Source organism: Pagrus major, chromosome 10 (genome assembly GCF_040436345.1).
Source record: "Pagrus major chromosome 10, Pma_NU_1.0".
Taxonomy (NCBI): Eukaryota; Metazoa; Chordata; class Actinopteri; order Spariformes; family Sparidae; genus Pagrus; species Pagrus major.
Genome location: NC_133224.1, coordinates 2,163,713 through 2,183,995, shown reverse-complemented (window position 1 = coordinate 2,183,995; position 20,283 = coordinate 2,163,713). Strand labels below are relative to the sequence as shown.

General features: G+C 39.4%; 2 protein-coding genes across 2 annotated transcripts in view; one reads left to right on the top strand and one right to left on the bottom strand.

The window, feature by feature from the left end:
* Positions 1–16,545, top strand: part of LOC141004060 (butyrophilin subfamily 1 member A1-like) — a 118,041-nt gene extending 101,496 nt beyond the window's left edge. The window contains exons 2-4 of the mRNA XM_073475556.1: positions 15,755–16,093; positions 16,202–16,483; positions 16,535–16,545. Coding sequence (XP_073331657.1) covers positions 15,755–16,093; positions 16,202–16,483; positions 16,535–16,545 — 632 coding nt within the window. The remainder of the gene's footprint in view (positions 1–15,754; positions 16,094–16,201; positions 16,484–16,534) is intronic.
* Positions 1,087–9,334, bottom strand: LOC141003443 (butyrophilin-like protein 1). Its single transcript, XM_073474784.1, has 6 exons — positions 9,195–9,334; positions 6,307–6,657; positions 5,517–5,730; positions 4,792–4,856; positions 3,895–4,014; positions 1,087–2,701 (listed from the first exon to the last, which is right to left on the bottom strand). The coding sequence occupies exons 1-6, from the start codon at positions 9,241–9,243 to the stop codon at positions 2,061–2,063; spliced, it is 1,440 nt and encodes a 479-aa protein (XP_073330885.1). The 5' UTR covers positions 9,244–9,334; the 3' UTR covers positions 1,087–2,060.
* Positions 16,546–20,283: the final 3,738 nt, after the last annotated feature.

Sequence of the window (20,283 nt, the reverse complement as noted above, 5' to 3'; positions counted from 1 at the left end):
AATAATAAGTTGCAGATAATGAACGGACCAAATCAAATAAAAATATACAAAGGGCCCTGGCTGGACGCGGTGAGGCACCAACGTGCAGACAGTCATTATACATTTATAGTGAAGTAGTTACTAACCCTGGTTAAGATCTTTACTGTGTGATTATAACTCCTGCAGCACTATAATAAACACACAGGGAACAATATTATTTCACAGAGATACACAAGTGATGAAGACAGTGAGAATGAGATGTGTGTTGAGATGTTTGGGTTGGTCGGGATGGTCAGTCACAGTGGGATTCTTCATTTGGCCACGTGTTTGTATTTATGAGCTTGTTAAGGTCAACAGGGATGTTTCTCTCAGTGGAGAGCAGCATAAGATCTGGGAGCCTGTCTTCACTGACGCGGTTGTCTCTTGCAATGTCACATATATTTTGAGGAGCTTGGTCAGGAAAGGGAAAACTGTGTTCACATTGTCGACCTTAGCAGAGCTTGCACATTGTTGTTTGGAAGAATATATGATGAGTAGAACAGCTTGTTTTCAGTCAAAACATTTTCTGTCGTAATTATTTCATGTCATTTATTTTCTGCTAAAGGTGCAGAGGGCATTACACCACTATTAGTCCAATGGAAGACTAATACACTTCATCATGTCCTTTTTGAAGAGGACACTGGGACATTTCCAATAATATTTGTGGCAACAAAACTGGGTGTTTTAAGGCAGAACATTATATTTCCCAACCCTAAACAAATATTTTTTTCTGTATAAACTTAACCAGCCCATAAGCACAGTGTTGTCTCAGGATGAAAATTTAACCCCAAAAAACTTGCAACACAAATTGATTAAGTTTCAATGTACACATGAATGCAGCTGTAATATTAATCCAGAAACATCAGATATGATAGTAAAACACTGCCAGGGGACAGTTTACTGCTCTGAGTGCTCTTACTATTCATATTTAAGCTATAATATGGACTTTGACTTGATCCAGGAATGAATCAAAATGAAATGTAGTGTTATAATTAAATCACTAGGGGGGGCTCTTTATCTGTTTTCAGGTCTGAGACCAGGATTGTGTGAATGAAGCCAGCATTTTGTTAAAAAGGGAGAGTGCTTTATTTCATGACAGTGTGTAGTGAACATACAAAAGGAGAGATTTAGAAAATATTCATATAGATTTATATAAAAAATAACAAAGATTAAATAAAAAATCAATACTTTATCCCAAATACAAAGCAATTTAAATAAAAGTATCCCTCCCCCCAGACGTCAGATCTTATTGCATCACATTACAATATGCAATCATTATTTAAACATAAGCTCATGTGGTCAACACATGAAGAGATTTACAAAAAGTGAGCAGAAAATGTGCACGGACACGAATAAATAAAACTGTTGTGAAATTGTGAAACGACCTGCAGGTGTGAAGTCCTTTGGTGAAGGAAACATGAAGCGTGACGCGAATGATTGCAAAACTGTCTCATCAGAAGTATTTTAGAGTCAAATTTTCACCAGTAATTCAGATAAAAGACACAAGTGCAACATTACAGACAGTTTAAAGAGCTGCTCTGATATCAGCTACACCCATTTAGCTTCTAGATTGTAGCTAAAGCCCAGTTAGCCTTGGTCTGCTAACATGACTTTAGTCTCCATTCATTAAATCCACAAATGATTTGTTCCAGTGGTTATCGTGTACAAAAGTTATTTTCTGTAGTGAATAAATTGTCCTGAAAACTGTGCTGTAATCTTGCATTTTAGGAATCTAGCATAAGGTAGCTAGTTAGCACAAGCAGGCTAATCATGAGCTAAAGATCAAGTAGTGCGTTCATGGGGTGTCGGAATAATTGGGGAAAAAATGTTTAACCAACTGGGAAAATTCACATGAAAAGTCGAACATGTCAAGAAAATCAAGCAAAAAAGAAATCTCTTGCTATGCCTGAAGGAAACTTTCAGCTTTTGGACAAAAAAGGCAAGAATTAAATGAGAAGACTGACGCCACCCTCAGCAGCATCTGGCCATGCAGATAGTTTTCTTTTTTTGTTAAGGTTTACAAAAATCCCCGACTGAACCTTTTACATCTTTGTATCAAACTTTGTGCTCTTTTCTTCTGATATTAACAGCTCGTTTTCCTCCAGTAAGCCTGCCAGCGGTGTGTAGCGGTTATTGTGACTTGACGCTAAGGAATGTCGACGCTGAGGGTTGGGAACTTTTGGATCACGACAAGCAAAACCGTCACTCTTGGAACGACCGATCTGGCCGAGCTTTTTCTTTGAAGAAGCAGACGGCACCAGATCATCAAACTTAAAAATAGCAGGGCTGCTGTTGATACGGTTCCTTTGCTTCAGGCGGTCAGGTGCTTGGATACTGTTTTGTCGAGTGAGGCCAGGTTTACGACCTTGGTTCTGGGGTAAGTTTACAGGTTCTGGAGGGTTGCTGTCGGCTGAAGCTGCAGGACTGAAGAACATGGTTGGCGAGCCGAGCTGGAAAACAACAGGACTTAGAGGAGGATTTTTGTTCTGTAGCTGGTGGATGGTCTCTTCCTTCTCATGAAGCTTTGACTTGAGGTCGGCAATCTCTCTTTTCAGCTTCCCAATTTCGTCGTTGTCAACCCTGACACTCTGCAGGAAGGGTTGATCTTCACAGGAACCATTGATGGTACTCACTGTACTCTGATCTGACGACTGCCTTATCATCGGGAAATGTGCTTCCTTTGCTGTGTGAGTACAAAAAAAAAAGCTTTAGTTTCACATTTGTCTTTTACTAAAAGATAATTTAACTTCAAGAGTTCAAAACAAAGAAGATAATGCCCAAACTGCAATAATGTCCTGGAATTATTCTTGAAAAGGAGGATAAATAAATACAATGAATAGAGAATGAGGAGGCTTTTTCCCGCAGATATTCTGTTTCATGTCAAAATAAACACCTCTGAAGGCCAAATGAGCATCACTTATTTTGTTTTTAATGGAGCGAGGAATACACTTATATACTTAGGTGTACTTAAGTACTCACAGGAAGTGTAATGTTTGCCATCTTGTTTGTCTTGACAAACATTGACCTTTTAATGAAATAAATCCATGCAGTGGTAAGAAATGTGTGTAGGAATTACTATTTCTCATTAGAATAAACACTTCCTGCAACTGTTTCACATTAAAAGTCTCTGAATGTTGCGAGACTTCTGCACACCTCATGTTACGCTCAATGACAGTGATTTTAAACATTAATTTCACAAGTTTTAAAAGTGATTTCTCCCACTATAACACTCTTTAGCACATCTAAAGACTGTCCGGGTAAATATTGAAACTGACCATGTTTACTTGGTATGAGGAGATTAATGAAAGCAGGGTTTGACATCCAACAGACCTGCTTCCTGATCTGTAACCTGATACGCTTGAATCATGACTTTCAGTCGGCCTCATGCCAGAACATTTACGTATTCCTTTCTCGATCCGCCCCTTATTGTTATCTGAGGAATTTTTCATACTCTGGTGACTGCAGGAACTTGCTGTAAACCATGTGCATGACATTTGCATACTCGACGCCCCTAAAAGTGCCAAATAAAACTGCCTTCTGCTCAAATTGCGGGCAAGTTTCATCACGTTTCCACAATCAGCAGACAAAAAGTACTGGCAGTATTGTGTTCAAGAACAACTTTGGTGTTAAAACAAGTCGAAACAATTAGAAAATATCACAACAGCTGTCAAGAATATACTGTGACAGAAATAAATCTAATGAAGTTAGATGGTAAGAATGTCTTGATTTGTACAGGATTGTTCCCGACCCGTGTGGAGCCGATCTGCCATCTTCTTGGACTCTTATGTTATCACAGTATGTTAGTCAGTCATGTTATGTTGTGCTAGTTGAGAAGCGAGTTTCTGTGCCAGTATTGTCTCAGTGTTACTGACTTACCAGATTTTCTGCATGTCTTCATTACCAAGACAGTTAAGCCACACAACAACGCTAACAGAAGTAAAATGGTTTCTCCAACAGCGATGCCAGTGGATAGAAAGCAGGGCCTCATGCAGTCACCTGAAAAGACATAAATGTAAATTATGGGATATATCATAAATCCTTTATAACACACATGGAGACCACATTATCTGTTGTCAGGAGCAGATTTCATTCTGCTTTTCTACTGCGGGAAACTTTATAAAACTAAGGTCACCGGAGTCTTCCTCTGTCCGCGGACAAGAGACTGAGTGGAGTTTGATGCATTTCAAAGAGACGACTCGTACATCCAGCTGTCACAATGTGTAACAGTGGAGTATGAAAATATGAAGTCATATATTAAAACTTAAAATAAGTAAACTCAGGTTGTTATTATCCAGAAAATAACTGGAATGAGATGAAAATCTTCTGAAAGTACCCAGATAGCACACATATGTCTCGTGTGTTTGGGAAGATGCTGTTAAGATGTCAGCATTTGGTCGAAATCTCGTCTTCCCAAACAGACAGCTGATGTCTGTAGACGTATGTTGGCCATTTGGGTGTTAGAGCATCGTTAATAACCAAAATATGACCTTTCACATTCAAAAATGTGACAGAAAGTGTCAAGATTTTACGATGATCTAATCTCATCTCATTACTGGAAACATTAAAAGTGTTACAACACATATTAAAAGGTCATATCTGTAGGAAAAGTTGATTTTTAGTTTCATTCCAAACTCTTGCAGCGTTGTAACGGCGACCAACCTGACTGACAACATATAACATGATAATTTAACTCTACTATAACACTTGACATGGTGACTTTTTTGTTTTCTTTCATAACCCAGTCTGTACAGGTGTGTTAAAGCTCCGGCCTACCTGGTATGTGTATCTGTGCGACTCTGGTCTGGTTGCTCTCCGGCTGGTGAACACTGCAGGTGACCCTGCGACGAACACAAGTTTGCAGTTAATGAATCATAGATGTTATGTTTTCTTATGGGAAAAAGTCTTGCAGTTGGTGCGTCACTGTAATTTCTCCAACATGACTCATGATTCAACCCACATTTTTGCTACTGCAGAGATTCATCTGGGGAACATGAACCGCACAGATTAACTAACATATTTTATGTTCCTATTTTATTTGGTAAAAGGACCGACATCATCACACTGCACTTAGCCTAGAGCTAAAAGTGTCCTCAGATGCTTCTCAGCCCTGGTTAAGAAAACTTTTACACAAGAACATTTTGAAGTGGGCTCAGCTGGACTTTAGTCCAGGAATTGCCGGCCCTGCTCCAGAGCAGAGTTGGGAGTCACTCGCAATTGACCTATTCAGTCGTTTAGGAATGAGGGTGTGCTGCATTTTGTTCTACCCTCACTGATAGCAACTAAAGTGAATAGAGAGGTTTCAGACTGCAGCACATTCGTGTTCCTGTGACCTCTTTCAATGGTTTTGTGCAGGATTCTGACATAAATGATGCTGACTGACTAAAAGTCTCAGATTTGGGACAGAAAACAAAACCTTCTTGATTATGTTTGAAAAGATGGAGCCAAAAGGCCTCTCGTAGAATAATAATTTAAGTTTGAGTGAAGAAGTGGATGTGAACCTGTGGGTAGCATCCTGGAGAGTCACTCTTCGAGTCACAGTGAAACATCCACTGGCGTCTTGACGTCTGCTCGTGTGATCAGCAGTGATGTTGTTCCCCTGATGATCCAGGAACTTGATCTCGGGCTCTGGCAGCCAGCAGGTGGCCTCACAGTGAAGAGTCACTCCTCCGCTCTCAGCTGGCACCACTGACAGTTTTGGCTCAGAGACAGCGCCTATAAAAACAAGCATTATGCAAGGATTTACCTGCGAGGGGTTCACTGAACGTTTCTGTCAAAATGTGTGAAATATGACTGGGATATTCATTGAAAAACAGCTTTTCATTCATACAGTGTTGAAGTGGAAAAACTGTTTCCACCCACATGGACTTAAGTTAATAACTGACTGAATGCACCACACCCAACCGAGTTGTAAAAGTGATTGTCAGTCTTGATTTCGTCACACTCCTTTGGGTGAAGCTCTTGGCTGCATTTTTTAGCTTTAGGACAAACTGAGAACAACATAATATCATGTCATTAATTTAATGGAGTGAAGAATGGAAGCCACACCTGAGAGATTGTACAGGTAATTAAATCTTTGATCATAGTATAGCTCGTAGGTGTGATCCACACCCCAACTGCGTAATTCAATGATCGCCCGATTGGGCTCAGCCCTGAATGAATCGGTCCAAATTAGGAAAGGACCAAACTTTCAGACCTTGGCAGCACTTTTAGAAGGACCCTGTTCCCTGACAGAACAGGAAGGATTTAGAGGACTATCGTGCAGCTGCAAATAGACTAGACCGGACGTACCTACAACAAGCTCCACAGTTGAAATGTCCCGTGGGGCTTTCTTCCAGAGCCTCATGCATTGGTATTTCCCTGCATCAGACAGCTGGACATTGGAGATCCTTAAGGAGATGTTCCTGTTCTTCATTTCTTTCGTGATGAAGCTCGTCCGGTAGTGGAAGGCCGGATTCTTCATCTCGTTAGTCTCACAGCCGTCCCGGTACAAGAAGATGACGTTGGGCTGCAGGCCCTCCTTGGACCACTCCACCGTTGGAAAGTCATCGCTCGAAGTGATCTTGAAACTGCAGGGAAGAACGACATCCTCGCCAACGAAGGCGTAGACGGTCTTTGTTGGAGCATTCACAGAGGTTTCTCCTGGGAAAACACAAGACGTACAAATCATTTAGAGACATACGTTACACATCGAGTACAGTGTTGCGGTGGGGGCTGTTCCTGATGAGACGTTAGGATATTTCCAACCTTATTTGTGGCCACCAAAACATGATCTTTTCCTAACCCTAACCAAGTGGTTTTATGCCAGAACCTAACCAGACCAGAAGCAAAGCGCTGTAACATCATAGAACTGAAGATGGAACCGAAAGAAACATTATAAATGTCAAGTACCAACAAATGCTTGGTATACAGAAACATATAGAGCCAACGTTCATTCTGGCGACTGGGTTGAGAAGGAGTTTGGATTCTCCTGCAACCTTCAGGCCTTTAAAAGTTGTTTAAATTAAAGACTCTCTGGTTGAAGTGTCACAACTCAAAGTCTGGGCAGCATGTAGTGCGTCATTTCAGGGTGTCACGGGCCAAAAAGTAGAGTAGCAGTAAAGAGTACAATCTCTAGAAAGACAATAATATTTATTTAAGAAAGCACACACACGTACTCTGCTGCCGCCTACGCAATCTCAGTCGGACCCGGACTGTCAGGAGTGTGAAAGTGTGTTTGTATGTTATGACCAACATCTTGGACACGTGTGAGGGCAGGTCTGTAACAGTCTGCTGGAAGCACCCGTGCTGACTCAGACATCTCTTGGGTTTATAAACTAATCATAAATCAGAGGTCTCCCCGGAGAACTTCCCTTTTTTTCCACAGGCAAACAGGAAACCGGTGTGACGAAGGAATCTCAACTAACTGGAATCTCGGATCAACAACTTGCGAAACACTCGGCAGACGAGCAGTTCCTCGTGCTCCGGAGGTCATTAAAGTTTCCACTGTTCATTTGATTACAGTCACTTTCCATAATAAAAATGCACTACGTTTTAATTACAGTGCTCTGAGGGAGAGCTGTCAGCATCGTCAGCGATTACAGTGTTAATAATGTAAATAATAATTATCATTTTGATTACTAGAAAGCAGGAGTACATTTCATTCATGACAAGCAGCAATTAGCCTGTCACACTCACAGAATGGATGAGTGACATGAAAGTGTTCGTAGAAACCGCAGAAGTTTAGCTAAAAGTCTCAAGTCCTGGTGCTGACAGCTGAAATACATCAAATCATTTCCTTTTAACAGGACTGATAAATGAGACAGTGTGCCTGTGGTGTGTGTGTGTGTGTGTGTGTCAGAAAAAGTACAATATTCACCTCTGAGTTGTAGCACTGTACGTTTGTCTTTATCAGCTTGATTGTATTTAAATTAGTCTGATAACAGCAACAATAAAACGCTGTTTAATGAAAATGTGACGCAGACTCACTTCACATGTGTCGTCTGACCTCTGACTCGCTCCAGATAAAGGAAGTAGTGCGACTCCAGCTGAGAGTGTGTTTGCAAACACATGCAGTCATTTCACAAAAACAAAACCGCCTCAACGATAAACAGACGGTCGGATTTTCAAACCCACAAACTCAACTTCCCTTTCTCTTTCTTTGTGGTTAGCGACACGCTCATCTGGAGCCTTTAAGCCCTGCAAAGTAAAGCCTGTACAAAGACGATACTCTGATGCAGCATGTAATCTGCAAAGTAACCAGTAACTAGAGTAGTCACATAAATGTAGCTGACTAAAATGTACAATATCTGCCTCCAAAATGTGGCAGAGTAGAAGTTTAAAGCAGCAGGAGATGGAAAGTTAAACCACCTCAGAGTTGCACTTAAGTACAGTACTTGAGTAAATGTACTCAGTTACATTCCACCAGTGGAAACAGCAAACAGAAAGAAGTTATTTGTGTAACAAATTACAAAACATTTCCTGTATTTTATTTTTCACTATTTCAATCTGGAAAGTAACTAAGTACATTTACTCAAGTACTGTAAAGGTTCAAATTCAAGGTACTTTACTTGAGTATTTCCATTTTCTGGAACTTTATACTTCTACTCCACTACATCTCTGAGGTAAATATTGTACTTTTTACTCCACTACATTCGTCTGACAGCTTTAGTTACTAGTTACTTTTCAGGTTACCTTCCTGTCCAGATAAACTGATTGAGTGTTCTTAAAGTATCTGATGTTAAATGTACTCGAGTATCATACTTACCAGTAAAAGTTACTGATACAGACATTATACTAACATGTATGTACACTGTATACTGTGAGTCGACTGATTATCAGAATAAACACATTTCAAAATATTCTACTTCGGCTCTGATGCAACATGTAATCTGCAAAGTAACTAGTAACTAAAGTTATCCAATAAATCTACTGTTGTTGAGTTAAAAGTAGAATATTTGCTTCTAACAAGTACAAGTATCTCAAAATTGTACACAATACTTGAGTAAATGTACTTAGTTACATCCCACCGCTGTGCATGTGTCTTTATCAGCGTGATTGTATCTGAATTAGTCTGAGAACAGCAACAATAAAACTCTCCTGAACTCATGTGTAACTACTTTTGTTGCCAACGCGCTGGTTTGTTCAGCCTTTTACAGACAAACCCTCCAAAGTAAAAGCACGAGCACAGACTGACAGACCTGTACAGGCGGACAGCAGAGAGGCGGCCAGCAGCACGCGACGATACATCACCGGACACGGAGGCTGCAGGAGGGTAAGTCCAGGAACAGGAGTCAGCTGGAGCAGGTGTGATCAGCTGAGCAGTCTGATCAGACTGAGCTGCGTTCACAGGTTTCCACTACCGGTACTGCATTGCTGCGTTCAAGGTCGCTGGGAAAAGTCGGGTGTTCTGCTGCTTCCCACCTCAGTGCACTGGTTGAATCTGTATCTAAACATACACGAGTGTTGTCACCACGCTACAACCTCTGACTTTGATGCAACACACTGAAAAACATCCTTATCTTTATTTTTTTTATTAAAAGACAAGCGTAACAAACCTTGTGCGCTTTGAGTGTGTTGAGTTAAAAACAAACGACCAAAATTAACTGTACTGAAGATATTTCAAATAGGTCGACTTGATATTTCAATATTTTGCACAGCACTAACATGTACAGCAAAAAAAAGCATTGAAAAATACCACAAAAGACAATACAGTTTGAAATATATAAAACTTTATCACCCTGAGTGCAGCTGTAGGGTTTGGTTTTATAGAAGCAAAAACAAAAGCAGCGTTACAGCGTTTTCCCACCACTGACTCCGGTTCTGCTCCAGGTTTCTGCCTGTTAAAAGGCATTTTTTGTGCTTGTTCACAGGGAAAATGTTGAATCTCTGTTAATAAATTAATCAAGGAGTATAGTTTAGACCTTTAGGAGGTGGTCAATATAGCTTCACCAGCGTAATCCAAGTCTCCGTAAGCCTCAAGTTCACAAATTGACTTGAACAGTCGCATTTACACCCTTTTTTAAGCTTTAAATTAGGATCTCGGGGCTTCTGGAGACTTGGATTACAGCAGACGAGCTGTAAAACAAGTCCCCAGCTACTTCAGTTGTTCGGGAGAATGCTGCAACTCTGTTTTGCTGTGAGGGTGTAAAGACACTTGTATCAAAGTGTTCAGACAGAGTTTGAATCAGAAGTCTAATTTCCCAGCTCTTGAGACAACATTGAACGTCACATCAGGATGAGGCAACATCAGGGTCATGCACTTTACACAGCTGTCAGAGACTGGAAGTCATGTGGCACTGCGTAAAGTACAACAAAATGACAAGGGAGAGCAGCACAACCGCTTCATGTGATGATACTGATTTACTCTCATGTTGTGTAATTGTGTTATTTACAGGAGATTTAAACACCACACACAACTTGCTACTGAGCTCCACACAGGGTTTAAAACCCTGCAGCTCCCCTCCAGGTAGTTAGAGGTGAAGAAGCCTCTTGGATGAGAGGTGAAGGTCCAGTTGTCTATGATACAGCACCTTTATCCCCTCTCCCTCTGCATGGACATGTGTCCTCGTGAACAGCTTCAGTTCAACCACCAGAGGGCGCATCAGGCTTCCTGACAGGCACACAACACAACACTGTTCACTTTATACAACAGTCTAACCATTCAAATCAAAGTGGAAGTCAAAACATTTCTGTATTTAACCTCTAATGAAGTTTGAATCAAACATTTTTAAGTTTGTTTACTCACAATCAGATAGTAGCTTTTCAAAAAGCTTCCCACGGTCTTGTGGTTTAAAATGTGAAATGGTCTCGAAATGTCGAAACCAGCAGCCTCTGTTAAATCAATGGACAAATGTACTGTTCTTCATCTGTGCCCCACATCTATACAGAATTGGTTACACCTGAAGGGGAAACCCTGGTGCAACATGGAAAGTGAGACTCCAACAGCATTGTTTTTTGTTTTTTAACTATATGAGGATATAACCAAGCTCTCTTAGCCATAAATATATAATATGATGTACAGGATCTGTGTGAATGTTTGCTTTAACTTATTTTAGTTGCACATATGTTTGAACCTGAATATGGTAAACAAAATGATGTCAACAGGAAATGTAGCTTGTGGTTTGGTCTCGTGTTCTGGTGTTAGTTCAGTTTGCAGAGGTAGTTCCTCCTTCTGTCAGTTCAGACTGCTCACTGTTCCCACTATTATACTTTCTGTAGGTTTTCATTCTATTTTTGGGTAAATAAAACCTGATTTATTTAGAATACATCATTGTAATAATAACATAATATAACTGTTCCTGAAGGAAAACATTGTGATCTTTGTAAACACATCGCTTCACTTTCAATTATATTTACAGACTGGAGCTCTGAGAAGCAGCTTAACAGCTGATAAGAGGTGGAGCCAGATTGTGGTTTGCTGATGATCACACGTCTCCCTCACTGCATTTCAGTGTTTGAAAACTGAAACATACTACACATCAGTTTTCAGTCAGGAGTGTTCCCCTCTTCAGACTGCTGGTAAGAGCTTTGTGTTAAAAGAAAACTTGGATGTTAAATGGTGTATCTATATATGTCGTGATTTTCTTGATTATTTGTGCACTCATGTTGTCTATTAGGACTTCATTATAGTGAACTGTATATAGACTAAAACCAGAAAGAGAGCACACATCACACCCATTTTAAAGTCTCTGCACTGGCTTCCTGTCTACTTCAGGATTGATTTTAAGATCCTTTTATTAGTTTTTAAAGCTCTTAATGGCCTTGGCCCAACTTATTTATCATATTTGCTTTTATCGTATGAACCCTCCAGAACCCTCAGGTCCTCTGGTCACAACCTTTTAACCATTCAGAAAGTGAGAACAAAAACTCACGGGGAGGCCACCTTTCAATACCGTGGTCCACGTTTGTGGAACAGCCTCCCAGAGGACCTGAGGGCGCTGCAGAATGTTGATACTTTTAAGACCTTCCTTTTTAGGCTGGCTTTTAGCTGAATTTTATTTATGTATTTATTGTTTTTTATCCTGTTTAAACCTGGTTTTATTTGATTTATCTATTCACTTTCTATTCATTTATTTATTTTAATAATCTTGTTTTATCTTGTTTTACTTTATTTATGATTATTTTTTATTTCTTCGCTTATAAACAGTTTTAGACTTTTAAACCTCTTTTAGTATTTTATCATTCTTAGTTAGTTTTAGAGTTTTATTATTTTATCTTTTTTATTTTATTTTACTGAAATACATCGATGATAGCGTTTCCTCAGTTCCGCAATACCTGTTGTTAGTGCCCTGTTTCATTTATCACTATTTAGTTATTTATTATTACTCACTTTTTTATATTTCCTGTTGGGTTTTAAGTAGCTGGGTGTGGCTGTGTATGTGTGTGTGTGGAGGGGGGGGGTGTTGTTTTAATTGTTGCTGCTGCTGTTTTTAATTTCTGTAAAGCACTTTGAGCTACATTACCATGTATGAAAAGCGCTCTACAAATAAAGTTTGATTGATTGATTGATTGATAGAGTAATGGACATTATTAAGTTAAAGTTAGTGTTATACTCCAACAGTGGTGGTAAAAGTACTGTTTTGGTCAGGTAATTAATCAAGGGCGTAGAATTGGGTAGGGTGCTAGGGACACGTCCCTACCAATATTCAGCCGCTACTGTGTCGTCACTATCAGTACAACCGCTGTCCGCAGTGTTTAGTCAGTGATTATGGCACACAAAGGGTTAAATGTCGGTCTCTGCTAGAAGTCCCGCCTCTAACCTAAATACCGCTCCCTGATCGGCTGCCGGTTTCTCGCTAACTCACATGTGATTGGCTGTCCCCACTGTCACTCCTTCTGCTTGTAAAAACTACCTGCAACCTGCTGGTTGGACCGGACGAGAGGCACATTGATTTTTTTTTTTTTAACTATATGAGGATATAACCAAGCTCTCTTAACCATAAATATATGATATGATGTACAGGATCTGTGTGAATGTTTCCTTTAAATTATTTTAGTTGCACATATGTTTGAACCTGAATATGGTAAAAAAAAATTATGGCAACAGGAAATGTAGCTTGTGGTTTGGTCACATGTTCTGGTGTTAGTTCAGTTTGCAGAGGTAGTTCCTCCTTCTGTCAGTTCAGACTGCTCACTGTTCCCACTATTATACTTTCTGTAGGTTTTCATTCTATTTTTGGGTAAATAAAACCTGATTTATTTAGAATACATCATTGTAATAATAACATAATATAACTGTTCCTGAAGGAAAACATTGTGATCTTTGTAAACACATCGCTTCACTTTCAATTATATTTACAGACTGGAGCTCTGAGAAGCAGCTTAACAGCTGATAAGAGGTGGAGCCAGATTGTGGTTTGCTGAAGATCACACATCTCCCTCACTGCATTTCAGTGTGAGAACTGATTTGTAGTATGTTTCAGTTATGTCAGGAGTGTTCCCCTCTACAGATAAGATACAGATAAGCTGGTAAGAGCTTTGTGTTAAAAGAAAACTTGGATGTTAAATTGTATATCTATATATGTCATGATTTTCTTGATTATTTGTGCACTCAAAAGTAAATTTCATGTTGTCTAATAGGACTTCATTATAGTGAACTCTATATAGAGTAATGGACATTATTAAGTTAAAGTTAGTGTTATACTCCAACAGTGGTGGTAAAAGTACTGTTTGGGTCAAGTAAATAAGTATTTGTAGTAGTTTGATGTTTATCTCACTGTTCCTCTTCGTTGACCTATGAGATCTGTTTCTGATGTCGAAGCTTGGACCTTTACTGTGACGCATTTGACAGCTGTTGAATGATAAAGTCACTTATATCTGTTGTCACATCACACTGGAGGAAGACTCATGACGGCTTGTTGAAAGGGTTTTATTTCATCACAATGCTGAAGTAGCACCAGCCTCAATGTAGATATAAATACTTTGAAAACCTCATTAAACATTGCACAAATTAAAGGACTTCTGTCTAAACAAGACATGGAAAAACTAGTTCATGCATTTATTCTTAGTAGGTTAGATTATTGTAATGGTGTCTTTACAGGTCTCAGTAAAAACTCAATCAAGCAGCTGCAGCTCATCCAGAATGCTGCTGCCAGAGTCCTGACCAACAGCAGGAAAATGGACCATATCACACCTGTCCTTAAATCCCTGCACTGGCTCCCTGTGAGCCAAAGGATAGAGTTTAAAATCCTGTTACTGGTCTACAAATCACTAAATGGTCTTGGACCTAGATACATGTCAGAGCTGCTGGTGGGATATGAAGCATCCAGAGCCCTCAGGTCATCAGGGACAGAACCAAGCAGGGTGAAGCTGCATTTAGCTTCCTTGGTCCTCACCAGTGGAACAAACTCCCTGAATGCCTGTGCACAAACTGTCAGCTCATTTAAATCAGGGCTGAAAACATTCCTGTTTACTGCAGCTTTCCTATAGTGTCAATTTCTACTTTGATATCTGCTGTTGTGTCAATGTTAACTATTTCAATGATTTTAAATTACATTTTAATATTTTATTGATTTTTTCCCCCTCTTTTTTAAATTTCCTATATATTGCCTTGCATCTGTAAAGCACTATGAATTGCCTTGTGTATGAAAGGTGCTATACAAATAAATTTGCCTTGCCTTGCCTTAAAATGTCTTTAATAGTTCGTATACACTGTAGAGGAGGAGAAGAAATGGGAAACAGCAAGAAACGAAATTCCTCTCATTTACAGTGGAGTGTTTTCCACCAGTGCTTGCATGTGAAGATGTGATCTGTTTTTGTGGTAAGAGGTGACAGAAAGTCACTCAGAAAGAGTGAAAAACAGATCAGAACAGATCAGAACGTTGAAAAAGATGAGCGAGAGATCATAAAACCAAAGGGAAAGAAACCTCTAGAAATCTCTACCATGGTCAGAAACTAACCTACCACCACTGAATAACAGATGTGTCATTACTGTAACCAGAATAAGACTTTGTCCTCTTAATACTTTTTTCATTTCATCTTCAGGACTCCAGGATGCTGCATCCAAAGAAAGGCTCCCAGTGATGGAGCTCAGTACCTTCAGTGTTTCGCTTTCCATCATCTTTCTGATGCAGTTTTTTGGAGGTGATTTCTGTGTAAAACACTGTGGTAACACACTGGTGTGTGTGTGTGTGTGTGTGTGTGTGTGTCAGCTTCTGCTTTATCTCCAACATTTACTGATGTGAATGTCATCAGTTTTGCAGTAATTTGGTCATGAAGTGTTTGTTAAACACATTAAAGTTGTGACCTGAAGGTGTCAGATGATCAGCAGAGATAAACAGTACAACTTCCATAATGTTGTCAGACACTTAGAAATAACAGCGTCAGCAAAAACAAGCACTCTTAATGGACGTACCTTTAACGGTCACAGTTCCCTGTAGGTTTACATCACAGCCACGTCACAGCAGCAGCTGAGGCGATTTAAAGGACTGTTTCTGAAACTTTCAGCTATATGAATCATTTACACACCAACATATAAACATATAAATAATGTCTGATGGTGAGAAAAAAACATGTGACCAAGAAAAGAGAAGTAGAACAGGAACTCACTTGACCTTACTGACCAACCACAGGCATTTCGAAACAACACCTCAGCCCTTTGTGTGAACAAGGCTCAGACTGTATTGGCTGTGTCAGATTATGACTGAGGCCACAGAGGTCATAGTCTGACATGCTAACCTGTTTTAAATGCAGCTCTGATAACTTTGACTAATACTTACTGTGCTGCTGTCTCTTGTTTGTTCTTGTGTTTTTCTTGCAGCGGCGTCAGAGCTGATTTGTTCACATCAAGTCGTAGCCCTGATTGGTGATGACGTCCTTCTTCCATGTCACCTTGAACCTGCAGTCAGTGCCAGTTATGAGACGGTGGTGTGGTCCAGACCTGATTTGATTCCAGAGTACATCCAATTTCACCAAGATGGACGTCTGCTGTTTGAGAAACAAAATCCATCTTATTTTTTACGCACTAGACTGTTTATGGATGAACTGCCACGTGGAAACGTCTCCATGAAAATATTCAGCGTGAAAATCTCTGATGCAGGAAAATACTTCTGCAACCTTCCGTCAATGAAAAAGGAGACGTCCATCCAACTCACTGTCGGTGAGTCAGACTGATTGAGTTTACTGAGTATTTTGAATAAATGCTTATGGAAACCAATTAACGTATATATTTTTGCTGGATCTAAACACACCACTGTCCTCTCATCAGGTGCTGTCTCCACACCCTTCATAGAGGTTGTGTCAGATAAGAAAAGAAATGTGGTTCTACAGTGTAACTCTACAGGCTGGTATCCAGAACCTGAGGTGTTCTGGCTGGACGCTGAGGGAAACCTCCTCTCTGCTGGACCTACAGAGACAGTCAGAGGTCCTGATGACCTCTATACTGTCAGCAGCAGAGTGACTGTGGAGAGGAGACACAGCAACAGCTTCACCTGTAGAGTCCAACAGAACCACATCAACCAGACCAGAGAGACACTCATACATGTTCCAGGTAGGAAATCAGTTCTACATAAATTCAATATACTGTCACTGTTTTAAACAGCTGAGGTTTAAATTCTCATTCTGTTCTGTGTTGTATTGTTTCAGCTGATTTCTCCATAGATGAGTCCTCTTCTGATTGGTTTTGGAGCATTGTCTTTTTTGCTGCTTTGATGCCCATTGTTGTCATGGTGCACATGAAATGTAAGTCACATTTACATTTTCCAATTTTTATTACAACTTACTGTGAGATCTCTGTATTGGCTGTAGTGAAGTGTAACAGTTTATTCCAAAGCATAAATAGAATATATAGCACAATGTTTATGATATGATGTTGAAAAATTGTAAAATTATGTGGGTAAACTTTAAAACAGTGAGAAATATGAAATGTAATCGAAGCCTGTAAAGAATGTTAACTGATTTTCTCTTTTCATTTTATTGTAAAAAAAACCAAACAATTTTCAACTCAACCATTATTTCTGCTGATATAGTTCCATCATTTCATGTTTTTTGTTCGAAGGAAAAACTAGATGAACATATGAACTTTAACAGATTTCTTCTTCTGTTGGCACACAGGGATCAAGAGGAATCAGTGGGCTTGCAGATGATGAATTTCAAAAATGTGGTCAAGAAAGAGAGAGAGTCATCCATAGTCACTGGACTAAAGAATCAACTGGGGGAGACCGTGAGAGTGCAGAATAGTACCAACATGCTTGTTGACCATACAGTGCAAATTACAGCAATATATTTAATATAACTACAGACACACCATTTGACCAATCTGAACACGATCTGCAGGACTTGATAAATACCATCTAAAGAATGTCTGTGTCAAATTTGGTAAAATTTCAAGTCAGACTTGTGGATTTATAGAAGTCTATGAATTTTCATATTTCGAAAAAAATATAGTGAAGGACTTCTGAATTGACCATTCACAAGACCATGCCACAGTTTAACGTTGAGGTAGTTTATTTAAATTGGTAGAAGATTTTGAAAAGGATAAGAAGAGGAGGTCAGGGTTGTTGGAGGAAGGAAAGGGATGTCGGGGTTGTTGGATGAAGAGGGGGGTTTGAGTAGGGTTTCGTATTGGCTGGACCATCTAGGAACCAGGGAGGTTGAGACTCTGAGTGGGGGTACGTCTTGATGGGCGCACATCTTGGTCGGCGTGGCTTCATCATTCCCCTCATAAGAACTTGAGACGAACAGGAGAGAAATGGTTAGGCTTGCATATATAGATTTCACAGGTGATTGAATTGGGGTGACATAGTGGTTGAGTTAATGCGGCACAGGTGGTGAGGTTGATGAGTCACGGGTGGTTGGATTAATGAGACGCAGGTGGTTTGATTGGCTGGGCCTGGGTGGCAGATCAGCGAGGAGGAGTGGCGTGATCCAGTTCCTGAACCTTAGTTATAATAACTCCATTAGGTTGCATGTTTGTTTCTTGATGGCCCAGATGAAGGCCAAAAAGTGTCGGTCTAACAAGTATAAGTATATCGTATCGTATTTTCCCTTCTCCATGCACCTTTCAAAGTTGTGCCAGAAACTCCTACTCTGCTTCAGAAGGCACAGCTACCAGGAGGAGGGAATGAGAAGAATAAAATAAGCTTATAATTTCATTACCAAGTTGAACATTTTACTGCATGGAAATATTGTATGTAAATAATGTACTGTATATGTGGGAATCTCTATTTTTTTAAAAAAAATACATTTGTTAAACTTGTCATTTTTGTTGAACTGTATGTCGGTGTCATCCTGTAATCATAGGAGGATTGCAGTCTAATTATCTGCATGTGTAAATTATATTGATATTGATATTGTTTGTGGAATGATCAGAGACTTTCATCAGATGCATTTCATCTAATACTTTCTATTTTGACTGCACTCTTGCACATTTGTGATAAAGCACTTCTGACGTATTCCAGTTTGAGAAAACACAAGACGTTGTTGCACCTTTTGATGAATAACTGCAATAAAATGAATCTTTCTAAGGACTGAGGCTTATTTGACTCATTTGTCGATACTTATCAGTATTATTTTATTATAAACGAAACACTTTATTTTGAGTGGATGTAAATGTAAACATAGTATTTACTCTAGCACGCTGACTGTAATGAACTGCTTCGTCCTCTGTCAGCATCTCTTATATCCTCATGTCAACATGTCATCTCATAAACAGCTCCAGGGAAACCACCAGAGGGCGCAACAGGCTTTCTGACCGGCATACAACAAAATACTCACCTTTGTTTGAGCAGAGGTTTGCAAAAGACACCCAACAAACAGGAAATGGGGAATAATACAGTCTGTTCCCTTTAATCAGCTCTGAAAGCAAACCCATACTGTTCAAACATACAGATGATATGAGAAACTGAAGGCTTGACAAACTATTTAATATATATGAGTGTAACTAAGCTCTCTTAACCATTAGTATCTGGAATGATTTGCCTTTATTCACCTCAGCAGAATGTGTTTGAGCCTGAATCACAAAACGAATGATGATTGTGTAATTTGCAGGTAATTCAGCGCAAATAAAATCAACTGTTGTGACACCCGCTGTCTACTTGATACAAAGAGTGGTGCAGGGGGGGAATTTCTTTAAATGACAGGAAGCAAGGGTTTGCAGAAGACGCCCAAACTGACAGGAAATAGGTCATATTACAGTCTGTTCCCTTTAATCAGCCTCAAGAAATATCTAAACTAATGCAAACACAGAATCTTGTCAGAGAGACAGATACTCTGTTTGAAATGTAAAAAGTTTCTTCATATTAGAAACACTAAGATTACAGCATTTCCCGTGTGAAATGAGGCAGCATACTGACAACAACAAGCATGGCACGTACTCACGTGGTTTTCAAGCACATGAGCTGGATAGTAAACTGCGTCACACAACAAAACAAGACATGAGCAGCTCAAGGTAGGAAGTGTTCGAGACTTTCCGCAGTCAAAACTGATTTTGCATTTCAAAGCCACAGCGTCTTATCTTTGAATGTGTGACTCAGACATAAACATATGAAATGCATACTGAATATTGTTTTATGCTTCATGTTTGGTGGGAGAAGGGAAGAAATCCTTTGAACCCTGTGAAGAAGTAGTCAAAGATACACAAAATACTCCATTAATACTGCATTTTAACCGTAACTACCTCAATTCAAACGTAAAGTAAGGAGGCATTTGCAGTGTAGGCTAATTTATTTGAGAGTTCTTATTTTGATAATGAAGGGGATTTTTAATGTGACGCACTGTTTGATGGTAAAGCAGCATGAGCACAACAAAATGCAACATGGCGTCTTCTTTGTCAGCTTTTAAGAATTTCCCTGCTCATCAGGTGTAGGTTACGTCGATGACAAACTGGTTTCTCTCTCTGTACCCTGTGAGCATTTTTTTCCGTTAAAAGACGATTGCAGCCGGTTCAAAAGTCAAAGTTTTCACTATTTGAGGACTTTCACATTTTCCATAATATATTTCACTGAGATTTGTCAATACTGGCTTTGAACTGAGAAATTTGGATGTGATTTCCGAGTCAGGTTCCAAAATGATGATTTTTTGCACATTATGGATGATAAGAGGTGTTTTAGGACAGTAACAAATAAGCTGTTTTTTTTTTCAGTTAGCAAATATAAGGCAAATAAACACTGATAAGAATAAATTCTCAAACAATGAATTTTGCAAACAGGAGGTGGTGTAGGAAAATAAAATATATGAATAAGGAATAGGTGTTTTAGCAACTATTAAGCAGAAAAAAAAATCGATACCTTTAAATCTTAAAGGTACACATCGCTTTACTTTCAATTATATTTACAGGCTGGAGCTTTGAGA

Bases quoted from the DNA above. Each gene is read 5' to 3' on its own strand.
- LOC141003443 (XM_073474784.1), bottom strand. From the start codon at position 9,243: ATGTATCGTCGCGTGCTGCTGGCCGCCTCTCTGCTGTCCGCCTGTACA. The intron at 4,857-5,516 runs GTTCACATCCAC...TGTTCGTCGCAG, and splicing joins CTCCAGGATGCTACCCACAG to GGTCACCTGCAGTGTTCACC. The intron at 2,702-3,894 runs GTAAGTCAGTAA...GTACTCACACAG, and splicing joins GAAGACATGCAGAAAATCTG to CAAAGGAAGCACATTTCCCG.